We start from the raw sequence: 27723 nt of genomic DNA on the forward strand, positions 1-27723 counted from the left end.
GCGTGGCAGTTTTGTCTGTGGATATACATAGTATTAGTGGCATACTTAATGTTAATTCTACATTTCCAAGTGATGCTTGCGCTTTTCTTTTGCTTCTTCATGGAAATATTTTTCTGGTTTATTTACATTTTAATGTAACTGATGTAAACTCAAACTAGTGGATTATTTTGGTGATATGCCTTACGGAAACTAAGTAAGACGTCTTGTAACCAGCAGAACTTAACTAAGGGTGAGAATTAATTAAAAGAAAGAAATTAAGATTGTACCTCAATTTATTTAAAGTTAATTTGTGTTTCCGGAAATGCACGCCTGTATGTCTGTATCTTGTGGAAGTGATTTGCATATCATGGTATGACTGTCCAATAAAATGTAAGTAATGCATTGAATTTAACATTGGTGTGTTTTGGCATTGAAGTCAAAAATCCTTTTGGACCAAGACATCAGCTTCTCATGGTCATCATTTTGAACTATGTGGCCGAGCTTCAGATTATCACATCTTCTTTGCGAATCTTTGAAATTGTATTCTTCTTAAATTTATTTCTGGTGTAACTTAAAATCTATAATTTAAGCTTGCTAACAAGTTATGTGATTTCCGTTTCAGCTATTTCCATTTTGTTTCAACTATTTTCCTTTTGCATTGGCCAATCATGATTGAAGTAGGGTTAGTCTCCTTGTTGTTAATCTTGTTCTCATTTAAAACTTGTTGTTGTTTATATATATATATATTTTGCATTTTAATTGAAGATGACCTTAAACATTTCTTTCTGTGAATTTAATTTTAAACACTAATTTTGCTCTATGCTAATTCTATTTTAAAGCTTAATTTTTTTCCCTAAATTAAATGTTGTTGTTCAATTTTAAAAGGTGTGTTTCTTTTAATGGATATTAGACTGATACTGTATAGGTATGTTTCCTGATCCACTCCTTCCTGATCTCTCTGTGGGTTTTAGCGTAAGTTTCCTTCCTTGTTTTTTATGGGCCTTCTATTTTATTTCTGTGTTTGTTATCCTTTTCTGTTATTACTTGTGTCTGCTCATTTCGGTACCATTGCAGCGCACCACTAATATTGTACACTTCTGCATACTTATTTTGATTCCATATGCTTCTATTTCCTGATTCCATACAGTAACATGTTCCTCTACTTCTGTATAACCTTCTCCCCATATTACTGTGTCATCTTACTGTGCTTCATTGGCTTCCATTTCCGTTGTATACTCTTGTGAATTTCATCTATGACTGTAATGAAGAGTAGAGGGGATAATCCACATCCTTGTTCAATTCTTGTTTCTACTTTGAACCACTTTGTTCTATTGTAGTCTTCATACACCTTATGTTTCATTTTTGGCCTTCATAATTGTTTCTTCTCCTCTCCCTGCCTTCTTTTTTATATATGCATCTAAGGCCACTTGTCATGGTACACTGTCATATGTCTCATCAATATCTATAAATGTCATTATTAAATCCTGCCTAAACTCCCATCTTTTCATCATGCTCTTTAGATTCAATGGATTGAAGAATTTAAAAATTATGTTTACACTGAGTGTTTAGTACAGCACTCTATGGAAGTGAAACGTGGATAATAACTGGTGTCAAGAAAAGCAGAGTTGAAGCCCTTGAAATGCCATGTTATCGGAAGTTGTTGAAGATCAGATGAGTAGAACATGTCTCAAATAAGGAGATAGTGAGTCAACTTGATGAGAGGAGAATGGTTTTAAAAAATTTGATCCTAGGAAGGAAGAGTTTGATGGAACAAATATCTTGGCACTGTGAACTTTTTCAGTTCGTTTTGAAGCAAAATGAAGAGGATAAAAATGGTAGGAAGATTCAAAGATATGGACCCAGGTGATCAGAGTGTTATGCAAAAGGAATTTTGTTCATTTCAATCACAGTCAGTGTATGTTGGATTTTTGAAAAGAAAAGTTATGTTTCTGTGGATCAATTCCATATAAAACTGTATCTCATATAGCTAAGAATATGATAATAAGTTGTCATGTAAAACTAGGGATCCTTTGACTATGATCTCAGTATCGAAATTATGTTAAACAAGATATTGTATGGAAGTGATCACTTTATTAGAAGTCATGTAAAACTGGAAGTCTTTAGCTATGATCATAGTATCAGTCATAGAAAACTTGAAGTCTTATAGGTATGATCACGATATCAACAGTCACCTAAAATTTTGGGTCTTTTCTATACTATCATAATATTGACAGTCATTTAAAATTACAAGTTTGTTGTTTAGTCTATTGACAAAAAACCTTATTAGCAATGACAGTAATAAGGTAATATATTTTCTGACCAGTGTTTCAGTGTAAGGTCTTCAGAAGTAATCAACAACCCTAGTACCTTCTAACTACTTTGGTTGCACTGTGAAATGGACATGGAAGTGAACATCAAGGAGGAACCAGTCTGGCTTGAAGAGACAACAAATGCATCACTTGTAAGTCTGATCCAGATAACTTTACAGAGATCAGAATTTAATCGTTAGAAGCTGACTAATTTTGGCAGGGGCAAAATTTACTATGTGCTTACCCAGTATTAACACCAGCAGTCAACATTTGCTGCAGGAGCTTCTAGGTGTGGTTTGTTTCTGATTTGTTTCTTCCTTTGCTGGGAATATGCCACAGTGTGCTAAACAAAGCTGCCAAATCTTAGGAACTATAAACGACACTGTTGATGTACATTTGTGGGTCCAGCTAGTGACAAAGCATTGTTCATGGCTCAAGGCATAAGCCCCCAGATTAGGGCTGCTGTGTGGACATTTGGCCTGTAGCACTTGCTAGGGAGCCTTGGTTAGGTCCAGCTTGTGACAAAGTTGTGAAGGCAGTGTCTGAAGTTCGATGCTTCAGGGCATTTCATATGTTAAGTACCCATTGACTGACTGTCTGTTGTAAATTGATTACCTCTATTGGTTATTGAAATGGATTTCGGGTGGGTATGTAATTATGAATTTATTCTGCATGGTTCGGTAATGGAATATTTGTTTGATTGAAATCATTTCCTATCATATGTCAGCCAATTGCAGTGCTAGTAGTTACTGAGGTGATAGAAAATGGTGGGTGCTAGATTAAATTAGGTTATGGCCAGCAGTTCCCCGGCTCTCCTGGTGAATATATTTTTCCTTGAAAATATATTCCAGGTAAGATTTGCATCATTTAAACTTTTTACAATATTAGTAATGGTGAAGTATACTGGGAAGGCAGGGATGAAATGGCTTCATAGAGTAGTAAGATTAGCATGGAGTGTGGGTAAGGTACCCTCAGATTGGACAAAAGCAATAATTGCACGTATCTATTGAAACGGGAACGTCCTACGAGCATTCACGTTTCATTCTCTTATTAAGTGGAGCTCGCTAACACCCGGCCGTAAGCATTTAAAACTTGCGCCGAGCGCACAGGCATAGTGGGAACTGCAAGCAAGCTCGTGATGTTCTAGAACACCGGCCAAGGACAAGCGACGTCACGCAGAAGGTTCTTTCGTATTCAGTAGCATTGCTGCATGAACGAAATGTAATATCAATATTTCAATAATGTCACCTTACAGGCAGTAATAATAAACGCTGCTAGCCGAAATTTCGTGTCAATCGGTGTAAAGATGGCCAAGATATAAAATTTTCTTGGGGCCCACATGTGTAGCCACGCCCACCAGCCTTCGGCAATATAAGCGAGTCGTCAGCGTGGGGTAGGGCAGAGAGTGTGCGGTATGCAGCTGCAGTGTGCCGTAGGCAGAGAGCGCGGGGAGTCGGCAATAAGCCGTGAGTTCAGTGTGTGTGTGCAAGTAAGCACGTCGCGACATAATTCGTCACTCGGTCCGGCTGAATACTTGAGTTCAGAAATGTTAGTGTTAAAAGCTTTCTCCGTAGCCTTGATTTCATTTAAAGACTGTGTTTCTAGCATAAACTGTGCCAACCTCAATTTCATTTAAAGACTGTGTGAAAACAGCGATAGTGTTTCTAGCCAGCCTTGATTTTATTTAAAGACTGTGTTTCTAGCCAACCCTGATTTCATTTAAAGACTGTGTGAAAACAGCGATAGTGTTTCTAGCCAGCCTTGATTTCATTTAAAGACTGTGTTTCTCGCATAAACTGTGCCAGCCTTGATTTCATTTAAAGACTGTGTGAAAACAGCGATAGTGTTTCTAGCCAGCCTTGATTTCATTTAAAGACTGTGTTTCTAGCCAAACCTCAATTTCATTTAAAGACTGTGTGAAAACAGCGATAGTGTTTCTAGCCAACCTTGATTTCATTTAAAGACTGTGTGAAAACAGCGATAGTGTTTCTAGCATAGACTGTGCCAGCCTGCATTTCATTTAAAGACTGTGCTTATCCATTTTCGAAACTGTGCTCGTAATAAAACCGTGCCGACCTTCATTTCATTTAAAGACTGTGCTTATCCATTTTCGAAACTGTGCTCGTAATAAAACCGTGCCGACCTTCATTTCATTTAAAGACTGTGTCTATCCGTTGAACTGCGTTCGTAATAAACTGTGCTAACATTCCCTCTTAAAGACAGTATTACCTTGTGGAATACAGTATTGTGATTTCTTTCCGAGGAACCATGCCAATTCCCATCATAACCTGTTCAGAAGTGCCAGTGATAATCTTCTGAAAATTACGACGTAACAGAACTTGGACAGTCGTTTATTTCAACAAGTGTGTGAATATTATGCTCATGGAGTACAGTGCAGAGACTGTACCCGGTAAATTTAATTTTCTTTATGAAGTGCTTAATCACTGCACCTCGGAAGGTCCTAGATTGTTTTCGTTTGTTTATTATTCCAAATACGATAATTCCTTCCATCTTATCCTCGTGGAACTGTGACTCTAACTTTATCCTTGCTGCTAAAGTGCGTTCAACATCATTGACTGTGGGAACTATTTTGGCGTGCTTCGCCTTAGAGAGGTGTCACACCTGTGTCCCATGACGTCCAATGTGGAAGCTCCACATTTCCCCGTTCCTGCCTCAGGTTCGAGTCATCAACACTAATACAGAGAAAACACCAACGACGGAAGACAACGCAGACGCCGACCGCAAGACGACGCAGCCGCCGCAGGACGACGTCCTCTCCACGCCTTCAGGGACAACTCCACGATTCAGCTGTAAAAGGTGACAATTCTTTGCATATCTATTGAATAAACTGAAGAATCCACTTAATCATGAAAATTTTTTTCCTCACTACCCTTCTCTCTCTCACTCTCTTAGCATGGGCCGTACACGCCTTGTCGTTCCTCATGCTCTCCGATAAACTGAAGTACGGCGTTCCTGTTTCACTATATACAAGGGAACAAGAGGAATTGCAACAACTATCGAGGTATCACATTGATTAGTGTACCAGGCAAAGTATTCACTTGCATCTTGGAAGGGAGGCTGTGACCAGTAGAGAGGAAGTTGGATGAAAACCAGTGTCGTTTGCGACCACAGAGAGGCTGTCAGGATCAGATTTTCAGTATGCGCCAGGTAATTGAAAAATGCTATGAGAGGAATAGGCAGTTGTGTTTATGTTTCGTAGATCTAGAGAAAGCATATGACAGGGTACCGAGGGAAATGTTGTTCACCATACAGGGGGACTATGGGATTAAGGGTAGATTATTCAAATCAGTCAGAGGCATTTATGTCAGCAATTGGGTTGCAGTGAGAATTGATGGTAGAATGAGTTCTTGGTTCAGGGTACTTTCAGGGGTTAGACAAGGCTGTAATTTTTCACTTTGCTGTTCATCTGACCATCTGCTGAAAGATTAAAATGGCATAGAGGGATTCAGTTAGGTGGAAATGTAGTAAGCAGTCTGGCCTATGCTGACAACTTCATCTTAATGGCAGATTTAGCGAAAAACCTGCAGTCTAGTATCTTGGAACTTGAAAATAGGTGCAATGAGTATGGTATGAAAATTAGCCTTTCGAAAACTAAATTGGTGTCAGTAGGTAAGAAATTCAACAGAATTGAATGTCAGATTGGTGATACAAAGCTAGTACAGGTTGATAATTTCAAGTATTTATGTTGTGTGTTCTCCCAGAATGGTGATATATTAAGTGAAATAGAACCAAGGTGTAGTAAGGCTAATGCAGTGAGCTCGCAGTTGTAATCAAGTATTCTGTAAGAAGGAAGTCAGCTCCCAGACGAAACTATCTTTACATCGGTCTGTTTTCAGACCAAATTTGCTTTACGGGATCAAAAGCAGGGTGGACTCAGGATATCTTATTCATAAGTTAGAAGTAACAGACATGAAAGTTGCGAGAATGATTGCTGGTAAAATCAGGTGGGAACAATGGCAGGAGGGTACTTGGAATGAGGAGATAAAGGCTAATTTAGGAATGAACTTGATGGATGACGCTATACACATGAACTGGCTTAAGTGGTGTGGTTATGTGAGGCTAATAGAGGAGGATAGGTTACCAAGGACAATAGTGGTCTGTCATGGAGGGTAAGAGAATTAGAGGGAGACCAACATGATGATGGTTAGACTCAGTTTCTAATGATTTAAGGATAAGAGGTATAGCACAGCACTAGTTGCAAGTAGAGGATTGTGGCAATGTTAGTAAATTCACAGAGGGTTGCAGACTGAATGCTGAAAGGCATAACAGTCTTTAATGATAAAATATGTATGTAATAATGTTGGGTGAGCATATAGTAAAATTCTGGCTTGGCAGTTTATTGTTAGTATAGCTCGCCTAAGACATACACCCTGATGAAGGCATAGACGCAGTGGAATATTTAGGAGAAGAAGCAAGATATTTTCATTAACTTTCCTTGCTCTATTTGTTGCTACTGTATACACAGTCCATTGCGATCCTCTGAGTGTGAGGCTTTCAGTTCAGTGACTTCTTTTGGTGACATGCTCATTTCTTGTCGGCGAGTGTGATTCGGTTTTGGTCTAGAGGTATTTGAAGAAGTTGAATTATCCCAGCACATATCTGTAGTGATACCAGCATGAAAGTGAATCCCTGCACATCATTATGGCATCTGAGTGTCTTTGAAAAATTTGGAAGTTGAACGAGGGATGTTCAATGAATAACTGTGATTTGACAGTAATAATCTATTTCAAATACTGTGAACCGCTAATTTATAGATGAGGTATTGCCCAAAAGTTGCTTGAAGCTAAAATTCTGCAATAAATGCACACTATTCTCAGAATTAATGTGTGCTAGTTGAGTTCTAAGTTAAAGGCGCTACAGAAGTTAATGGTTTATCTACATATCCGAGATGTGAGCGTACTGGTTTTCAAGATCTCTACCTTTGATATTTCTTTTTATATTCTGTTTCAAACTTGAACCTGACATACGAGCACACTCCTGATCAAGAACTCTAGGTTTGATGTTTCTTATAATGTCACTGCATTGAACGTGTACAGATATGAAAATTATGTTAATGAAATGTGTGCCAATATCGGAAACTGTTAGCGAGTGTGTTAAGTTGGGGTTGGATTACTCTTTACTTGTTACTGGCGGTAATGAAATTACTTTGGTTACTCTGATTATAAAAGAGGATGGTTGGCCCATTTTCCTTTTTTAAACTGTAATATCCTCAAACAATACCGCACATCCATTAGCACCACATGTTGAAAATTATTATTCCTGTCGTAATTATTATAGAAGACGGTAAATCACAAACTTTCGTCAGTCTTTTTGAGACTGGATATACCAGTCTGCTAAACAGAATGTACACAGGTGTGATTACTCAGGGTTACCCTCACATCCACAATCTGCTGGGAGATATGTGTGTTAAGGAAAGAGCAGATTTGCCTATTGCATATGAGAGATAAAATAACTCAAAATTCGAATGTAATTTATCTCACAGGACTCTAGAATTCATAATATCTGAGGAAATTCTCTTTAATATGCCCCTTCTTAGTGGGCTCTGATACTGTGGGAACTTGAGGCATTTTATCATTATTTCCCTCTCTGTTTTGTGCATCTTTTTTCATCCTTTTCTTAGTATGAATACTGTTCTCTTTCTTCGGTATTGAAAGGGTTACGTTGGTATATTCTAGACTTTTATACTTTAATTCACTTTTATTAGTAAATGAAGTTTCATTAGAACATAAGCTTTTGAGGGCAGTCCCTTCCCCACCCCTTCAGTGCCAACGAGATTTTTTGAATCCAAGTGAGAAATTTTAAGGTCTCGTTGATCATGAAGAGCTTCTGAAACTGTAGATGTATACTTCAACACTGCTGACTCCACTCATGGTGCTCTTATCCCCACAGGTCTTCACAGAACACTACATAACATCCTTGTAGTGGTAAAACATTTTCATTTGTACAGTAGTTAGTTTGAGTTTGGATCACATCACATCTTTCCCTGGTATCTGACCGTGATGAGCCTGCTTCTTTCATGGTCATTTTTTATATTTACACCTGGAAATGCTGATATATGCTGTTTTAAAGAGAACTCTATCAGTGCAGTATGTAGCCTCTGTGTGGAGGGCAAAGCCGGAGTAGAGAATGTGATATAAAAAATTGAGGTATTTTAATGTCTGTAAACAAACTATGCTAAGAATATAAAAAGATTTACAAAAGTTTCAACACTTTGAAGTGGTTCAAACAATCTGTATGGTTTGGTTGATATTATTGGACATACAAGAATAGTTCATAAGATTTAGTGTTTATGTCTAAGGCAGCTTCTTCCAAATTTTGTGCGAGATGGCCCGAATTCCATCCCTGGTAGGATATTTTCTGATATGGCTAGAAAATGTTTCTCATTTTATATTTGGTTCTCAGTCTCATCCTTTCTCTGACTTAAGAAGTGAGCAAGGATAATATCACCATTCTTAGTAGAGCCTTTGGTTTTAATAATCCTCTGCTGGTAAAAATCTTCCTTAAAAATTAGTGACATTTTGAAAGTAACTGTAATACTGGCAGGTAATGAATTATCATTCCCATTTGTTGATTACTATATTTATAGATGTGTGTTATGTGCATACCTAATGTATCTTATTTTTCACAGGAAAATATTGGACATGTATCAGAAGCGATAGCTCTGAAAAAAGAAGAAAAGTCAGAGTTAACAGAGCCAGGGTCAACACAGGAAAACTCTCTTGAGGTAATGTGCACAAATTGATAATCAGTTAGTGGAAATAGTTAGAAAATGGCTCAACATTTATCAGTGGTTCACCCTTAATTTCAATACATACGATTGATAGTCCTATGTAAATCTACTTTTTATGAGATTGACTGTTTACTTACCTAATTTTCACTTTTCCTTCTAGCTGTTCCATGATCTTGCGTTAAGTATTGTATAACAGTTACCAATGGTGCAAAGACCTCTACGTTATATCATTTGGGTGCTGGTGTCATTCCTACCAGTTCTTCTGACTTCGTAAATATTTTTGAACATGGAGTTGCTATAAGATACAGTATATTCTTTTATTACTGTTACTGGATATTTTACTAGTTTCTTCCAAATGATACACCTTTATTGACTACATTAATTACTAGCAAATGTACCCGTGCCTTGGTAAGGCTTTCTACATTGTATACGGATAGCGAAGTAAATTACATGCGGTGAATAAGACTTTTAAAAATTGCATGATTCTTAGCGTTATCCAGAAACAGCAGGGTGAGGTTCCCATACGTTATTTCCAATATAAATTGCATGTAGCGGAGTTGTGATGATAATGACATGCTCACCTGCCTCCTGCCATTCAGAGACGAGTTTGTAAGTTTTCATTATTATTACGGATTTCACCTCACAAGTATGGCATTATGATCAAAGGGAAAATTATTACGGAAAATTGACATTATCACAAAAGTCATTTTCTACGGACAAAGAGAAGTAAAGAGGGAAATATGCTCAGTACTTTCCAGCTTGCCTGATAAATCCCCCTTGTTTCATTGCTTGTGAGTAGGCAAGTGTACTTATTCAGTCGTAAGCATTGTCAAATTCATTGTGCTAATGAAGGAGTTTCTCTGCTCTTTTCCATTACAAATCCTTAAATAATGTTGTATTTACAGAATTGAGGGCCACATTAAGCACATATACACTGGAATCATTTCTGGTTACGAAGACGAAATTGTCATCATGGGGAAGGATGTTTCAAGAATAACTACACTGAAAAGCATCTGCTAGATGCAATACAAATTGCAAAGAATGTATTATCGTCGAATTAACAGTGAGTGTGCAAAGGTTATTGTGTAATATGATATGCTTAAGAATAGATTGCGTCGGGAAGGAAAAAGGGTGTATAATTGTCGAGAATGGAGGACATGCTTTGGACTTAAACTCAAACATTTTCTGAGGAGAGTGATTACTGATAATCCACTTCAAACGTTGGCACCTCTGCCTACTGCATGGTCACAATATATTTGGGGAGTTTTTGCTACAATGGCAAGTGCCCTTTCCTACTTCCAGACACATTAGAGTTGAGGAGTTTATATTATAACAGCCAGCATCTTCCCTACTGCTTGTCAGAATTGAGTTGTGCTGTTGTCATTGTAATGACAGCCCCCTTTTCTTAAAGACAGTCACACCAATTTGGTGAGTTTCCGTTACAATAGCAAGGCCACTATGCCTAATGCCAGTCATATTTTAGATGGGTAAATTTTTTTATAATGGCGGGCACACTTGTCTACCCACAAACACAATTGATTAGGGGAGTTTTGAATAAAATTGCATGCTCCCTGAACTTCTGCCAGTCAAATCAAGAAGGGAGCTATTCATTACAATGGTAGTTCCTCCTTACTAATGCCTGTTACACAGGAGTTGGAAAGGATTCCATTTTTACTGCCATTTAAAGTCGATGTTTAGAGTAATGATTAGAATAGCAGATGCCCTGCTACTGAGAGTCAGTATTGGTTTGTAAAAAATTAGTTATAATGGCAGACACACCCTTTCTACATTCCTACAAATAGACTTTAATGAATATATATATAGATCAATTGCATGTTTACAATATTGCAAACTTTCATTTACAAATTAACTACTGCTATACAATACATCATATCAACAAAGCGATTGTACCATCAGACACCTCATTTAGTGGTTAAAAAGGCTGGTCTTAAGATATTTTCTCCTGTCTCATCTATTAATGGTCAAAATTGAGTTAGAAACGTTGAATAGACTGAAATTTGGATAAGGCTATCTCAACTTTGGGTACTAATGTGACAGCTACTATAATAGAATTTGGCTCACGTCTGGATAGTGGCTGGGCCAATGTTTGTGTTGAATTAGATGCTTCTATCTTTCGTTTAAGTAATTCAAGCAACGAACTACGTGTACAATGAGAAAAATATAGGGATATTCAAGAAATAGAGAAAAACTAGCTGATGTACCCGTGCTTCGCTACAGGTTTCTCAGAAAAACTGACTTAGTGGCTATTCTAACTGAAATCAACATGCTCATTACGATAACATCGGTAGGAATTTAGCGATTAAAAGCAAAAACATATATTTTATATACATAAAATACTTGATTATATGTCCGACTCGTTGGCTGAATGGTCAGCATAGTGGCCTCCGGTTCAGAGGGTCCTGCGTTCGATTCCCAGCCATGTCGGGGATTTTAACCCTCAATGGTTATGTCCATTGGCCCGGGGGCTGGGTGTTTTTTCTGTCCCCAACATCCCTACAATTCGCACACCACACATAACACTATCCTCCAACACATGAACACGCAGTTACCTACACATGCCAGATGCCGCCCACCCTCGTTGGAGGGTCTGTCTTACAAGGGCTGCACTTGGCTAGAAATAGCCACACGAAATTGTTATTATTATACTTGATCAAATTAAAAACTGCATATTTAATCACTTTTAACGAACGGTACTACGGTGCCAATCTGACAGTCCAAAGTTCCAGAGCTGGAATGACCAGGCCGCAGACAGCCGTGAACACTCCTCTACCATTATTCCGTTAAATATGCACACTGCTCATTCCAATCAGCACCTCAGAGTAGGGATTGAATAGTTCAAATGCTATGATTAACCAGTGTGTTACGTACCAGGAGAATCAGAAAATTTATGAACCAGAGGAATGGCACGCTAAGAAGAAAATTATCTAATTCCCCCGCTACTTCCCCTCACTATTCAGGCAGGCTGTTACGCTCTGTATGACCGGGTGAGTTGGCCATGTTGTTGGGGGTGTGCAGCTGTGAGCTTGCATCCGGGAGATAGTGGATTCGAACCCCATTGGTGGCAGCACTGAAGATGGTATTTCGTGGTTCCCCACTTTCACACCAGGCATATGCTGGGACTGCCTTAATTAAGGCCAAGTCTGCTTCCTTCACACTTCTAGCCCTTACCAATCCCATCGTCACCATAAGACCTATCTGTGTCGATGCGACGTAAAGCAAATAAAGAAATACTTGGTACGCAACAGTAATTCTATCTACCGGAGATGAGTTGCAACAGATGTCACAAAGCACATCACAACAAACAATGGTCAATGTAATGTTATTGTTGATCAGTGTTATGGGCTTTCCATATTATAGGCATTCACATTATTTTTCTTTCGACTCTGTGATTTGTAAAATTTATAACAGTGTAGACTGTAGTTCCTTATTTTACAACTTTACATACTGATTTTCATTAAATTATGTTTACCACTTTCTTGTGACTTAGCGCTGATATGGACTTAGTAACACAAATCCAAATTCATGAATATCTTTGTGATCATAGCCTGTACTGTAACAATGTATAAGACATAATTGATCGGAAATTTAATACTATATAACTTTTGTTGTGTAGTATTTATCAATACGACCTCTAATAACAAATATTTAGGAAGTTAATTTTAGGCCCTCCCCTAAACTACCATTTTGCTCAGCGTGAATACAATTATTTATGGCCTAGTTATAGCGTCTTATTCCGCGACTTTGCATACCGATTTTCATTTAGATACGATCACAAATAACATAAATATTTTAGAATTAAATTTTAGGCCTTCCCCTAAACTACCATTTTACGCAGCGTGAATACAATTATTTATGGCGTGGATTGTTGCGGTATATTCCCCGACTTTGCATACCAATTTTTTTTAAATTCTCTTCATCTGTTTTCTCGTGATGTATGTACATACATACAGACAGACAGACAGACAGAGAGGCATAAATTACGAAAAATTAAAAAAGTGCATTTCCTTGTTACTGTGGACATGACTGATACATAAATGCCATCCTTTTTAAATTCTGAGCAATGTACAGACTGGACTCTTATTTTATATGTATAGATGTAACATATAAGGAGTAGAGATATGATGAAACATCATAGGACCAAAGTTGTAGATCACTTCAAATTAATCTTAGATTGTGCCATCCGTTTCTTGATAGGACTTACCGTTTAGCTGTGAATTGTCTCAAAATGATTGTCTGCTCCTTAGTTAAAATTGCCTGCATATTTTGATATTCTTTGGGGATAAAAAGTGAAAAATTTAAGGATCAGGGAAGTTTTCCATCTGTTTCAGGCTTAATCTTATAATTTTACCTAATTTCAATTTCCTAGCTCGTCTAGCAGATTGTGCCGCAATCTTGATTGTGGGCGAGTGGGGGGTTAAATTTAGAACTTTCAGGAAAATGTTGCTAAAAAATTTGCAGATAGCCATTATTACACCTGAAATAGATAACTATATGAAAATTTTGCCAAAATAGTCAATGTATAGAAACACGGTCATTACGATTTTATTTCTATAGATAAAGAATTTGCTGTACATACACTCAAAATGTTTAGTGTCTAATGGCCAGAAATATTAATTTCAGGCAAGAAATCAGTACAGCCTTCAGAACTACCCAGTACCTGCTTACACACTCCCTCTCATTGGTCACATCCTTTAGATGCGTTAACACATGCACACATCTGGAGAGTGGATTACTTACCTCCGTGGCTCCAGTGATTAAGATGTGCAGTTGTAGTGCATCTTATATCCTTCTGTAAAGAAGAGCTGCGTTTGTGGTTTTCAGAGGGTTTTTGTGATTTTATTTTGGGTGCTGAGTTTATGTTAGTGTTATCTGGTGAGTCCACATTCATTTAATAGTGTTTTAGGGTCATATTTATTATCACTTTTGTGCCCTAAATATCTGCCATCTTGTTCACTGCTACAATCGCTCCACAGATATCACTACTTAGAGGGCAACTTGTTATATCTATTTTAAACATTTTGCCCTAACTGTCACCCATTTTGTCTCATCTGCCGTCACTACCATGAAGACCACAAAAAAGGTGTGCACTCTACTCTCTTTTCATGCAGTTGCCTAGGTCACAGAGCCTGCCCATTTTGTCAGGCATCTTAAGAATGGCAAATCTATTACGACTTGTAGACAACCTCCAAGATGGTGTACCCTGGGCAACGGACTGCAAGAGCAGGGTGGCAGAAAGTCTACACAATTGGTAACTGAACTAGATCTCTATTTAAATGAAATAAGTTTCATAATGATAGATCTGTATTGAACTGTGATTACAATAGAGTAAATTAATGTATTATTTGGGTCCACCTTTTCAATACAAAATGTAAATAGTTTAAATTACATAAATGGTTAGGCTTTATGTTTTGCCTGGTTGGCTAAGTAATTAAATGAAAGAAGTTTCATAATGATAGATCCGTATTGAACTGTGATTACAATAGAGTAAATTAATGTATTATTTGGGTCCACCTTTTCAATACAAAATGTAAATAGTTTAAATTACATAAATGATTAGGCTTTACGTTTTGCCTGGTTGGCTAAGTAATTAAATGAAATAAGTTTCATAATGATAGATCCGTATTTAATTGTGATTACAATAGAGTAAATTAATGTATTATTTGGGCCCACCTTTTCAATACAAAATGTAAATAGTTTAAATTTCATAAATGATTAGGCTTTATGTTTTGCCTGGTTGGCAATAGATCTCAAATTCCTGTCACACACATGTAACTCAACTACCATGACACCTTAAGAATGAAATTTGAAATAACTCAACTACTGCAAAAACTACTAGAACTATGATCTAGGGAAGAAAGATCATCTAGTTTTTCATAGATGAGAAAGATATCAGATAATTAAAAATGGTACTCAATTGTTAGCTGCAGTTCGATTCCAGGTTGAAGACCGTCATTCCGGCATTTTCCCGTTGGTCACCTTTCTCCAGCCAGAAATGCCTTACATGTTTAGTAAGTCATGGAGACACAGCAATGGACGTCTCACGATGAAATTTTACTGAATCTTGTGGAAGAATGATCCATCTTGAGGTTCACTACGGCGATCTGATGGGTTGAGTCTTCGCCACGTGCCAGTAATGTTAGGCTGCAACTGAGACAATAAATATTAAAATTTGCATACACCAGTCGGATGTTAAATATTCTCATGGAGAAGTGAACTTATATCCATTAATTTAGCAGTACACTTCGTGAGCTTTATCGTAAATCACTGCAGAAAGTTATCAGGCTAGCCTTCCGTCTACATGACTGAATTTATATCCACGTGGTCCCGTAGCACAGCTCAGAATAATCAGAGCAGAAGAGTAGAGTTCAGAGTAGCAGAGCAGCAGCAGAAAGCAGAGTTAGAGAAACATTTATTGTGAACACGAGGTTTTATAGCTTTAGCTCGGGGAGGGGGGGGGGGGTCGTTTCTGAAGATGAGCATTGGTTCAAGGTCTCTTGTAATTTGTTCTGACTGTTTCCGGAAACTTGTCACCTCGCTGCTGCTTGCTGAGTACACGCGTACTTTTCGCCTCGGAAACCTCTCTTATCACGTGATCAAGGCCTGCACAATCGAAGACGGATCAATACTTTGTCCCACTGAATAGACAAAAAAAAGTCTGGTGCATTAGCATAGCTCTCCCAAATGATGAATCCAACTCTTGGCAAACAATAAAACTTTCAATGCAGACCTGCAGTAAATAGTCTAATAGTGACCAAATTTGACGGGGACAGTACTTCTCTATCAGCAAGGTTGCTTGAAGACACATCTATCATAGCACGGTCTAATATATAGTACATATCCCTAGGCTTTTATATGTAATACCATGGGGGTTGGAAAGGAACAAGAGCTGACCAAGGGAGGTCGGATAGGTTAGATGAAAGTGAGGAGCCTGCTACCTTGTTGATAGAGAAGTACACAAACAAAAACACATCCCCCTATGGGTAGGGGCGGTGGAATAACACCCACGGTATCCCCTGCCTGCCGTAAGAGTGGGCCCAAGGGGCTCCTAACTTGGGAGCGTCATTTGGCGACCCTAGGGCGCTGAGCTGTTCGCACATGTCGATTTGGTCCCCTAGAATCGAACTCGGTGCTTTCGAGTAAGAGGCATTAACAGACGTGTGTATATAACATAGTAGTTGAATAACAAACATAGCGTGCTCTGTTTCTTGTGTGAGCTTATAGTTCCCAAGGCAGAACCAAGGATACTGTTTTACCGCCTGATAGCCTTCCTAACGGCAATGCTAAGATGTAATTACTATAAACTAGGTCTATCAAGTAACAGAGAATGGAAACAAACATGGCTGGATGCCCTTCCTAACGGTAACGCTAAGATGTAATTACTAGGTCTATCAAGGAACAGGACATTATGTCACCGGGATTTGAACTGCAGTATCCATCATTTTATTTCAAATTAATGTGTGTCTTACTTGTCTATGCTCGAAAAAGATGAAGTGTAGTATGTTGTGTTGCCAAGTCACTTCCGTTCACGTTTTTGCAAGGAGTAGCAGAAACTCACTGTATTGTTCTCATTTGCTCTTATGACTTGGCGCAGACTACATGCATAAATACAATATTATGATTTGACGTTTCCCCCCATTTCTTACATGTAAGTACCTTAGGTAATTCATATACCTGTAAGTAAAGTAAATTAAAAATCGTATGTAAGTGGTATAAGCTGTGTGTGAAAGAGCTACCGGTATCTCGCAACATTCTAGTCCGTGTGTAGTCTGTTTTTTGAAAAATGAGTGATCTGTATGCTTATATCAGTGTTCTGCACGATAACCCGTGTTGCGGTGTATTCATATTTTGTATATTTGCAATCACCGAGCGTGTTAGCTGTGCGGTATGTTTCCACGCTTTCTGATTTTCGTACTTGCCAAATTATAGAATTAGCTGTATTCATAGCTTGTAAATTATCGTTTACCGAGCGAGTTGGCTACGCAGTATGTTTCTGCGGTTTCTGATTTTCACACTAGGCAAATTATGTAAGTTGTATGATAGCTGTATTCGTATTTTATAAATTAGCGTTTACCGAGCGAGTTGGCTATGCGGTTTGTGTGATATGTGTTTCTGCCTTTTCTGGTTTTCGCACTAGGCAAATGATAGAAGACATACGTTAGCTGTGTTCATATTTTGTAAATTAGCGTTTACCGAGCGAGTTGGCTACGCAGCGTGTGCAGTACGTGTTTCCGAGGTTTCTGATTTTCGCACTAGGCAAATGATTGAAGATGTACTTTACCTGTATTCATATTTTGAAAATTAGTGTTTACCGAGCGAGTTGGCTACGCGGTGTGTGCAATACGTGTTTCCGAGGTTTCTGATTTTCGCACTAGGCAAATGATTGAAGATGTACTTTACCTGTATTCATATTTTGTAAATTAGTGTTTACCGAGCGAGTTGGCTACGCGGTGTGTGCAATACGTGTTTCCGCTGTTTCCGATTTTCGCACTAGGCAAATGATAGAAGATGTACGTTAGCTCTTTTCATATTTTGTAAATTAGTGTTTACCGAGCGTGTTGGCTACGCTGTATATGCAATATGTGTTTCCGAGGTTTCTGATTTTCGCACTAGGCAAATGATTGAAGATGTACTTTACCTGTATTCATATTTTGTAAATTAGCGTTTACTGAGCGAGTTGGCTACGCGGTATGTGCAATATGTTTTTCCGCTATTTCCTATTTTCGCAGTAGGCCAATGATAGAAGATGTATATTAGCTGTATTCATATTTTGTAAATTAGCATTTACATTCATAACGATCCAGTCTAAACACGCATAATTGTGATGACGTCATCGCTGCCGGTTATAAACAGAATAATGGCCCGTGCTCACTCTAGGCTTATGCATAAGATCGCGTCGTTATAGTAATGCATTTTTAAACTTGCCCTAAAGAGACATAAAGCTATGCCTTGACAGAGCGGAGGAGGAGGAGGTTATAACAGCCTATGTATAGCCGGTGTCTTGCGCAAGTTCAGAATTCTCATCTTGTTAGCATTGAAGTAGGCAAAAAAAAATTCTCTGTTCGAATCCTATAAAATCCATCTTCTTAGGACAAAGCTATCTCCTGTTAAGCAGTAAACATGATTTAATAAGTTATTTAATGTTCCGAACACAAGAATCAGTCTTCTCAACACCTGTTGTAAGTAACGGCAATAACAGCTTCGTTTAAGATAATAAGTGTGTTGAGAAGAACAGCTTGGTTTAAGTATACCTAAAAGCTAGGTTCTCTAAGATAATAGTATGTTGAGAAAGGCAGCTCGCTATAAGGTTGTAAGTGGGTGTCAACAAGGGCAGCTTGCTTTATAACTAAGATAGTAGTAAGTTGAGAAGTGTAGCTTGCTTGTCTGCAGCGTAGCTAAGTCCCGTCAAGATCAATTTAAATTCCGCCCTATAAAGTTTACTTCCGTCAAGATAGCAGCACTGAAGTAAGCCATCTTCAAAACAAGTGCATGTAGTTAAAGATGGCGGCTGTTATCTTGACAGATGTTAAAAAGAGCATGCAGAATTTAAATCGCCCGCTACCACATGCATAAGGTAGCAGCCGTGTAGATTTAGCCTCGTAAAGATGTAAACACTGAAGTTTGCGATAGTTTGTTTTTTAAAGATGGCAGCTGTCAGCTGTAAAGAAAGCATGTGGAATTTCATATTTCGCGTGCCCACGTGCATAAGGTGGTAGCCAGAAGGATTTAGCTCAGTAAGATGCCAGCACTGAAGTTAGCGATGCGCTCTTATTTAAAGATGACAGCTGTCAGCTGTCAAAAAGTACGTGGCTTTGTTTACAAACATAAGCACGTAGCTTTGTTTACTAATTCAAACTTCGCTCGCGTAGAATTCGGATTTCTCGCGCTGCTGAGTCAGCAGGAGCCCCACTGTTCCTCTACTCACCAAATTGTTATTGAAATGTTTTTGATCCAACCCAATCTCTTCCCCTTTGAGTTAAATTGAGCTATGTGCGTTTCTCTATGCCCAGATACCTTTGATCCATAATTCCCTTTTATAGCGTATACCCTGCGATTTACTGGTGTTTTCTTACACTTCTCTGAGTATTTCCTGCAGTGCATTCCAAGGGATTAATTTGGACGACGGTTTAACTTCAAATAAGTGTACGCTTCATATCTTAATACTGCACCCTTTACATGCAGATATCTGTGATGAATCTAGCTTGCTGGTTTGTGCAACCTAAAAGAATGTACTCACTGCAGGTGACTCCCTCCTTCAGGGCGTGGTGACGTTCTCGAGATTGTCGTGGGTGCATAGGAGATTAGGAAGGTATCGCAACTAGGCTATTCTAATCTACAGAAATGACGACAAACTGGCCCAAACTCTGGTATAAAATTATGTTTATTAAAATAAAGAAACTGCGAAGAATAAATGAATAAAGCAAGATCAATAATGATGAAAATAGTAACTGAACAATTTAAGTCGTGTGTAGTAAGTAACACTCAATGAAACAGATTCCAAAATAAGTGAATAACATCAAGATTATATTACCAGATAGCAACTGGTGTTCAACCGACGTTAACAATTTAATTCGTAAGGTACACTTGATTGTATAAAATTATAATCGTCATAGTGACGTCAGTATGTGCATGCCCTTAACATAACTGGGTGTCAATAATTTGTGTGGCTGTTTACTCAGATAAATCCAGATTTGTCATTAGAAATGAGATAACTTAATTTCAAATTGCCACCTCTCACGGTCTACTGAAGTCATCAGTAAAAATAAAGACAACTCAGAATATTCTCCCTTCATGGGTTGAATGTTCCCTATTACAATTTCCTGAAACGAATTGTCACGACCTTACAACTAATTGTAGACGACTGAATGCCTTAAACTGGTGTTATTTATTAAAATTTTCTGGTGAGTGGAAGATTAACTCACCAATTACGTCAACGAGGTTCAAAATCATTGTGTTGAACCATTATTATTTTGAGGTTTATTACCACCAGATAATTTAAATAACTGCCCCACTGAACAGACGTTTTATATCACCTTAATAACAATAATACCACTATTACTTGTTACTGGTCTCACATGGACCCAACTTTATCACATCTAGACCTGTTTCATACCAACACAAATTATCATAAATATTAGCTGCCTATTTTCATACAACCAATATTAACTTGGTCTAGTTCTCTGTACAATCAATATTCAAATAACAAACATGCTGTTCAATACTATTACGATTATGTTAACTGCGGACTATGATACTAAGTGTGACGCTACGACGTTGGTTAACTGGGTTTGACGCAAGCTCCCGTCCCTTAATTTATCTTACCATCACCACGGAAAATCATCCGTGCAATTACAGTAAGAAAATGTATTTGTACAACTCACCACAGTTAGTCACCACCTACAGTAGGTACAAAAACAAGGGATATGAATTAGAAATAAACGCACGGAAAATCTTTACTAGCTTACGTATATACATTACACGCACGTGAACGTCAGTATTCTCCATTAATAAGATGCATAATACATTCCCTGTCCTACACCGCATTGATTTTTATCGTCCATGGAATATTCTCGGTAAAAATCAACAGTGGCCATGACCCAGTTCGATGTAATTCATGGTTGTACATGACTTAGGTAACCTCTCATGATTAAGTGAAGCATGGTGGTATTCATAATAGATATAATTCGTCACTCGCATACAAAATACTGTCAATCAAAAATCAAATAAGCAATAGAAATAAAGAAATACTCCATAATAGGAGTTCTAGCACGGACACAAATTTTAGGTATCATTTGAAATCCTTTCTGTGAAATTAACTATCAATCAAAGTTCCGCTGCACAAGTCAGCGTATTTGGTAAGTTCATATCTGAACACATGTTAGATAATTCTGTTGTGTGGATTGTTGGTTATTAATTAGATCCATCATATCTCTAAAAGTGAGCATTATTATTTCAACTCTATAATTTTTCCGTTGTCCATATCCTTGTCCATTATTCCCGTAGAAGAAACAACTTATACTCATCATTGCCGTAGAAAAGCCACGTGTATTTATTATTTCCATATAAAAGATACTTAAATCCATTAATTATTCTTTCAGCTTTCCTGGTGATGTATTATTATCTCTGTGATCTTATATCTTTACGCCTTATTCGTCAGCTGTTCTGCTGATCTCACCTATCCCGTAAATAACTCTACGGAATTTCACCTGTTTTCTCATCCTTCGTAATTAAAATGGACCACACACAAATATGACAATCCATCCACAATCAAAATTATCAAACCTAAGGTAGCCACATTGGCAACCACAATGATAAACAGAAAATAATACAAGCAACTACAAATGATTTACGGTGAACTACTTCTGTCATACACGGTCACGTAAGTTATGGCCGCAATAAACCAATAAAAATCAGAACTACAACCAGTAAATATTAACTATTAAACTGTACAACATTTCGTCACAAGAATCCAACTCTACTGAATTGCGATGATATAAATAAATGTTACCAGCCACTAAACCGTCATGAAATTTATCTCATCAGTCCGATAAATCAACATCTGACAACGTAGAATAATACTGCCAAGTGAAATGAAGCCAAGTGTATAATAGTGCGTGGATGTCAACTAAATTATCTACAAGGTGACTCAGTGGGTTGTAGATCTGACATGGTTAGAGTTTCTTAAACTTTAAACTACTCAATTGCGACTCAGATAGCTTGCGTCCTACATAACTAATATTTACAATATTTACAATAAAGAAACGTCGTAGGTCAGAAGTCACATAATGCTGCATTGTTCGGCTCCTCCATCGCCCTCGCGACTGATTGGCTAAGAACATGATGATGGTTTCTTGACGGATTCACACGATTAAATAGACCCACACTATATTTTGAGGTTAACCCTTGTTATAATATAGATCGTATAATATTACACTAATCACATACATACAGGCTTTACACTTGACCTAATAACACTCTGAAAATATTACTCTCAATTGTAGCCTTCTAACAGCGAAACAAAATCTTCCCGGTAACTCCTAGTCAGCTGGCTTGTTCATTCATGTCCTGTAACGGAGCTCTGTCGGAACGCCTCCTAACTGAGAACTGCCACGAAGTGTTGTCCTTCGGTCATACACCCCAAGTTCCGAGAATATTTGCCGCCTTGGCGAGGATATCGTAAACAATAGCTACCTGCTCCCTCAAGTTGAACAAATAGAGTTTCTCGTACTTTAAAGCTGTCCTCATTAACTGAATGATTCTCCTAGAGCAGCGTGTAACGTGTGTCGACCATATAGTTCAGAGAACGAACACACTTAATTGTCAGCCAGATAAGCGAAATTGTGGTTGAAAGTTTATCGTCCCTCTGAAGCTCCTACTGTCTACTTTCAACTCTCTCCATTTGTAACACTACATGCTCTTGTAATCTTAATACTGTTTATTAAATTGGCTAGGAAAAAATCAGTCTGTCGCCATCGTTGACGAAATATTTCAGGAAATGCAATGCTCAAGCGTAACTTTCTTCTCTGACGACTTCAATGAGCGTAAGAAATAATTCAATGATGTTCTCCCGATAATGAATGACTAAGTACTAAGTCTTGTGTACCGGAGGATAAAAGAATCGCGCCACTGATAAAAAGTAGACACGAGACACTCAGGGAGACTGATTTACTGAGACTGTCCTGGGATGGGCTATGGGGTCCCTTTTATGGCAAGTACACCCCATGTGAATTTGTGCGCGGTCCTCAGGGGTTATACCACGCTGAGATTCATGCGCGCTCGGGACAATTTTCCCTCGAAAAATCATGTCTGTTTCACTTGTAACTTGCAGAATTTCAGGACTTGTACTAGAATCACAATATTGCAGACAATCGCCCGATGATCGGAGGTTTCATCACAACTGGAAATGCGTGGGTGGAACTATATAATCTAAGCGATGCACTTTACTTCAGTGTAAAATGTCTGCCGGTGGTTTGTAACGCGGGATATCCATTACACGTTCACAAATAATGTCATTGAACATCATTTTAACTGTCAAAATGGCACTGAAAATATGTTAATTTTGACTGCTTTCAGGTGCACCAATAATGTGTGTTAATATTAGTCAGATGTCGACGATCAACTGAATTATTTTGAGCGGTAGGAAAGAAAAGATATGTTGACGCTCTCTGATTGGCAGGATATGCTATTTTCGTCTGTTCGGTACAAGCCATCTCTGTCATCACTCCCTCTTAGTCGCACAAAACATGGGGTCTCCCTCTATTTCTGCCGCCTTTGTTCAGTTACTGGGTGCAGTTTTATGACAGTAACGTCCTGGTACCCCTGAGAAAGCGCTGACCCAAGCACTTAGCTCTCGGCTTCAGAGTTTTATTTGAGGGTAGTTGGGAGTGCAATTATTTTCACTGCACCCTGGAACTCACTCGAGTGACAGGGCTCGACTTTCTGTCGCCAACTTTTATTAGTCTTGCCATGCCGCCTGCCGAAATATCTACCGCAGTGGCTGTCTCATATGCTCAAGTATCGAATGAAATAATTCATTATTTAATACTAATTCGGCATATGGGTGCAATACGGATAGATCTGTGTTGATATTGGACAGTCAGAGTTCATAGAACTATTGTGATGAACCTCTTTCTTAATTGTTGTCTCTTTTCCACTGTCCCCTCAGTGGGAGGAGTTCGATGTTAAACCGTGTGATACTGAGCATTCAGTGTCAACAAATGTTAGTTGAAATGATATGTTTTGAGTGTTTTTCACCAACTGAAGTTCTGGTAGGATCACCAGATCACCGTAAGAATCATACCTTTGGCCGTTTTTCTGGGTAGGGAGGTTGTGTGGGGTACTTTGGACAGTGCTGCAAGAATATAAGCATAAACTTGGAAACATAGTCTACCGTAATTTTAAGCCGATATGCTTGATAGATCTCTTAAAGAGATACTGGATGAACGACATGCGGAGAAGCCGCGAAGAAGTAAGGGCTACCTCGATCCTAGAACCAAAGAGCCTCGGTAGGCAGCCCATCTTGGCTTCAAGGGAGAAAAGCTTGCTCTGCATGCAGTTGTTGCCTTCCTTGATCTAGGAATGGCTTTAGGCTGTGTTCCACGCTGTATTTTCCCTTCTTCACTTGTGGCCATGGTGTACCAGAAATTATTCTAATTTGGATGAAAAAGTAGGGCAAGAAAGTCGGAGCTGGCGCAGGGGCTAATGCGCAAGATGGCGGCTATACACGGGCTCTTATGGGACTAACTATGGGGAGCTGGCCCAGGGGCTATTGCGCAAGATTGCTGCCACACGCTACGGCGTCTGACACCTTCAGACAATAGGATGTTATCTTATGGACTGCTGTCGAAACAGGATACTAAAAGGGGCACCTGACTTGAGAGAGTATGAGTTAGCGGACTCGGGATCTTAAGCTGAGTCTAGGCATGATGTGTGCTAAGCTGTTGTCTATCTAACGTCACTTGGTCAACACTTGTAGGACACTTCATTCCGAGGTGGTGGGGTCGATCAGAGTAAAGCACCTCCAGGGGCACCCTTCCCTTAGGTAGGAGCCAAGCAACCAGTGCTCTTGTTGCGTCTGCATTGGCGAACTCGGGATCTTAAGCTGAGTCTAGGCATGATGTGTGCTAAGCTGTTGTCTATCTAACGTCACTTGGTCAACACTTGTAGGACACTTCATTCCGAGGTGGTGGGGTCGATCAGAGTAAAGCACCTCCAGGGGCACCCTTGCCTTAGGTAGGAGCCAAGCAACCAGTGCTCTTGTTGTGTCTGCATTGGCGAACTCGGGATCTTAAGCTGAGTCTAGGCATGGTGTGTGCTAAGCTGTTGTCTATCTAACGTCACTTGGTCAACACTTGTAGGACACTTCATTCCGAGGTGGTGGGGTCGATCAGAGTAAAGCACCTCCAGGGGCACCCTTGCCTTAGGTAGGAGCCAAGCAACCAGTGCTCTTGTTGTGTCTGCATTGGCGAACTCGGGGCCTATAGCTGAGTCTAGGCATGTTGTGTGCTAAGCTGTCGTCTGTCTAACCTCGTTGGCCAACTCTTGTGGGAGACACTTCCGTCCTAGTGGAGCAGAGTAAATGTCACTCCTAAGGATTCGAACGTGGAGTTGACATAAACTCAAAACTAAAGAGCTTAAGTGCAATTCAAATATACTCACCCTGATTGAAACTGTGCGTTGAACAGTAAATGTGGAGACATGCACATCTCAGCAGGAAAATAATAACTTTGTCGGCTAAGCTGTGTTTTCCCATCTCGTGTAGTAAAGGAATGCGGACAATGTGCTATGATGCAAGGCACCTACTTGAGAGAACTGTGGGGCTTCAGGTACAGGTCAAAGCTTGTTAGCGGTGACGTTACTACAGCTCTCGCTGCAATGATGACGTTACTCTTAGGCCTAACTCTACAGAGCTACCTCAGGGGCTCACAACTTGAAACTTATGACCTATTAGTTTTATCAGCCTGACACTCGAGAACTGAGGCAAGGGCTGCTGTGCAAGTTAACTGCTATGCTCTATTCGTATAGACCTAACTGGAGAGATACCTCACGGGCTCGCAACTTCTAACTAATGATCTATTAGTTTTATCAGCCTAGCTTTCGGGGGACTGAATCAAGGGCTACTATGCAAGATGGCTGCTATACCCTATTCGTTTAGACTTTACTACAGGACTCCCTCAAGGGCTCACAACTTGTAACTTATGACCTATTAGTTTTATCTGCCATGCTATATCCTCAGTCAAGCGGGTCCCAAGCCCGGTTCAAAAAGGATGAGGGGCACCATATGGCAAGATAGAGTGCCACGCGCTACGACCCCTGACACCCTGAGACAATAGGATGTCGTTATCTTATGGAATACTGTCGACAGAGGATACTAAAATGGGAACCTGTCTTGAGAGAGCATGGGTGAGGCAACTCAGGGTATTTAGCTGAGTCTGGCATAAGCCAAACTCTGCAGAGCTACTACAGGGATTTACTACACGATCGTTTGACACAATGATGTCTCATACCTCAAAGGCTTACAACTTGTAACTTATTACGTTTAGTTTTTATCAATCTAACTTTCGGAACTGCGGCAAGTGTTACAAATGGCGACCAAAAGGTGTTCTGGTAGACTCTAAACTTCTGAGCGTAGGTTAGCGGTTATAGGACCTCGATTTGTCTGCTATAAAATAAATTTTCTCTATGCGAACTCTTGTTACCTGTTTCTGAAGTTTATTCGTAGCGTACAGGAATGCTGATCATGAAACAGCTACCGGGAGCTTGCGAACGTCACTGAGTAAAGATGGTGGAAATATAGTGGATGATGCAGTCAAATAAGTATATAATTAGTAAGGTAAGGCATCACAATGATTTCAAACACGGAATGTAGAATACAGGACATATTATTTCTTCTACTTCTTGAACCTTTTCTTAATATATTTGGATCGACACGACAAAAGCACTTAGTTTACAAACCAGAAAACGTAATCATGCGCAGTTAAATTCATGACCTAGCCGAAAATTGAACCCAAACCCTTGTTTATGTAGATGAAGAGAAGTTTATTACGACGAAAACACTCAGTTCTCAAGCCAGATAAAAATCATACGCAGTTAAAATCACGACCCGCCGGGAATCGAACGCAACGCCTTGTAAACCTAATGACAGTATGCTAATCATACAGCCAAGGAGTCTTGTATCTAATAAAATCCCTGACCCAGCTCAGCATCTCGGAGAGCTTCTCAGTGCAACTTGGTGTACACCAAGGATCCGCTCTGACCTCATTGCCCTTTGTCTTCAGCATGGACACACTTACATGGGACCTGTAAAGGAGTGTTCCTAGGACTCTCTTATATGCACTTGCTGATAGACCCAGAACGGGACTGCGGCTTCAAGGTGTAGTTTCGAATATCTGTTTCCAACTGTATGACCTTAGAATGAACATATTGTCTGGTAGATACTTCTGGAATGCTGACGTTCAGTTCAGTACTGGAGTTTTAATCCAGGTACCTGTGCGGGGCACCACAGGCAGGAACATCTGTAAGTAATGTTGATACTTCTGACACGAATAAAGAAAAGGAATGAGGATAAAGAAGACTGAATACCTGGCTGCATCCAAGTTGATTCAGGTATCTAGGATCTCACCTACAGTCTGATAGTGGGGGTGGTTGTTGAAGTGCGAATTATGATAAAGTCAGCATGGATGATATGAAAAAGTCACTGACGTACTCTCTGACTGAAGGATTCCACTACATCTGAAGTTCACAATATAGTGCATGGTAGTATGTCCTGTTGCTGTGTGTACAGTATTGGAAGTCGACGAACTAAGAAAGGTATGGAGTATCAATTATGCAACATGGGATTGTGTATACTCCATTAGTCGATGTGTATCGCAGTCCTGCATCATGCAAAAAAGACACAATTCACCAGAAAATGGGCATCGCACCCATCACTCGTGAGGCATAGGATATGTCACCAATGGTATGGTCATGTCCTTTTGCAGTACCTGACGCAGTTGACAATTTCACTTAATCCTTTGAAATTAATTTGCAATGTCCACATGGATCTACGATTTTTAAAAAAGACATTGAAAATAAGCTACAAAATTTTAAAACCAGAAATGCTGCTGAGATTGGTAAACTTTCTGGGGGCATAGTAATGTCAATTAGTTGAGATATAGAACCAAATCT

The 27723-nt window shown here is 39.1% G+C and overlaps 1 protein-coding gene across 1 annotated transcript in view; it reads left to right on the forward strand.

Moving 5' to 3' along the window:
* LOC136885459 (zinc finger protein 567-like) overlaps window positions 1-27723 on the forward strand; it is a 78212-nt gene that overhangs the window by 10929 nt on the left and 39560 nt on the right. Inside the window, exons 2-3 of the mRNA XM_067158020.2 lie at window positions 2303-2440; window positions 8938-9033. Coding sequence (XP_067014121.2) covers window positions 2375-2440; window positions 8938-9033 — 162 coding nt within the window. The 5' untranslated portion in view covers window positions 2303-2374. The remainder of the gene's footprint in view (window positions 1-2302; window positions 2441-8937; window positions 9034-27723) is intronic.

The sequence above is a fragment of the Anabrus simplex genome, chromosome 14 (assembly GCF_040414725.1).
Source record: "Anabrus simplex isolate iqAnaSimp1 chromosome 14, ASM4041472v1, whole genome shotgun sequence".
Taxonomy (NCBI): domain Eukaryota; kingdom Metazoa; phylum Arthropoda; class Insecta; order Orthoptera; family Tettigoniidae; genus Anabrus; species Anabrus simplex.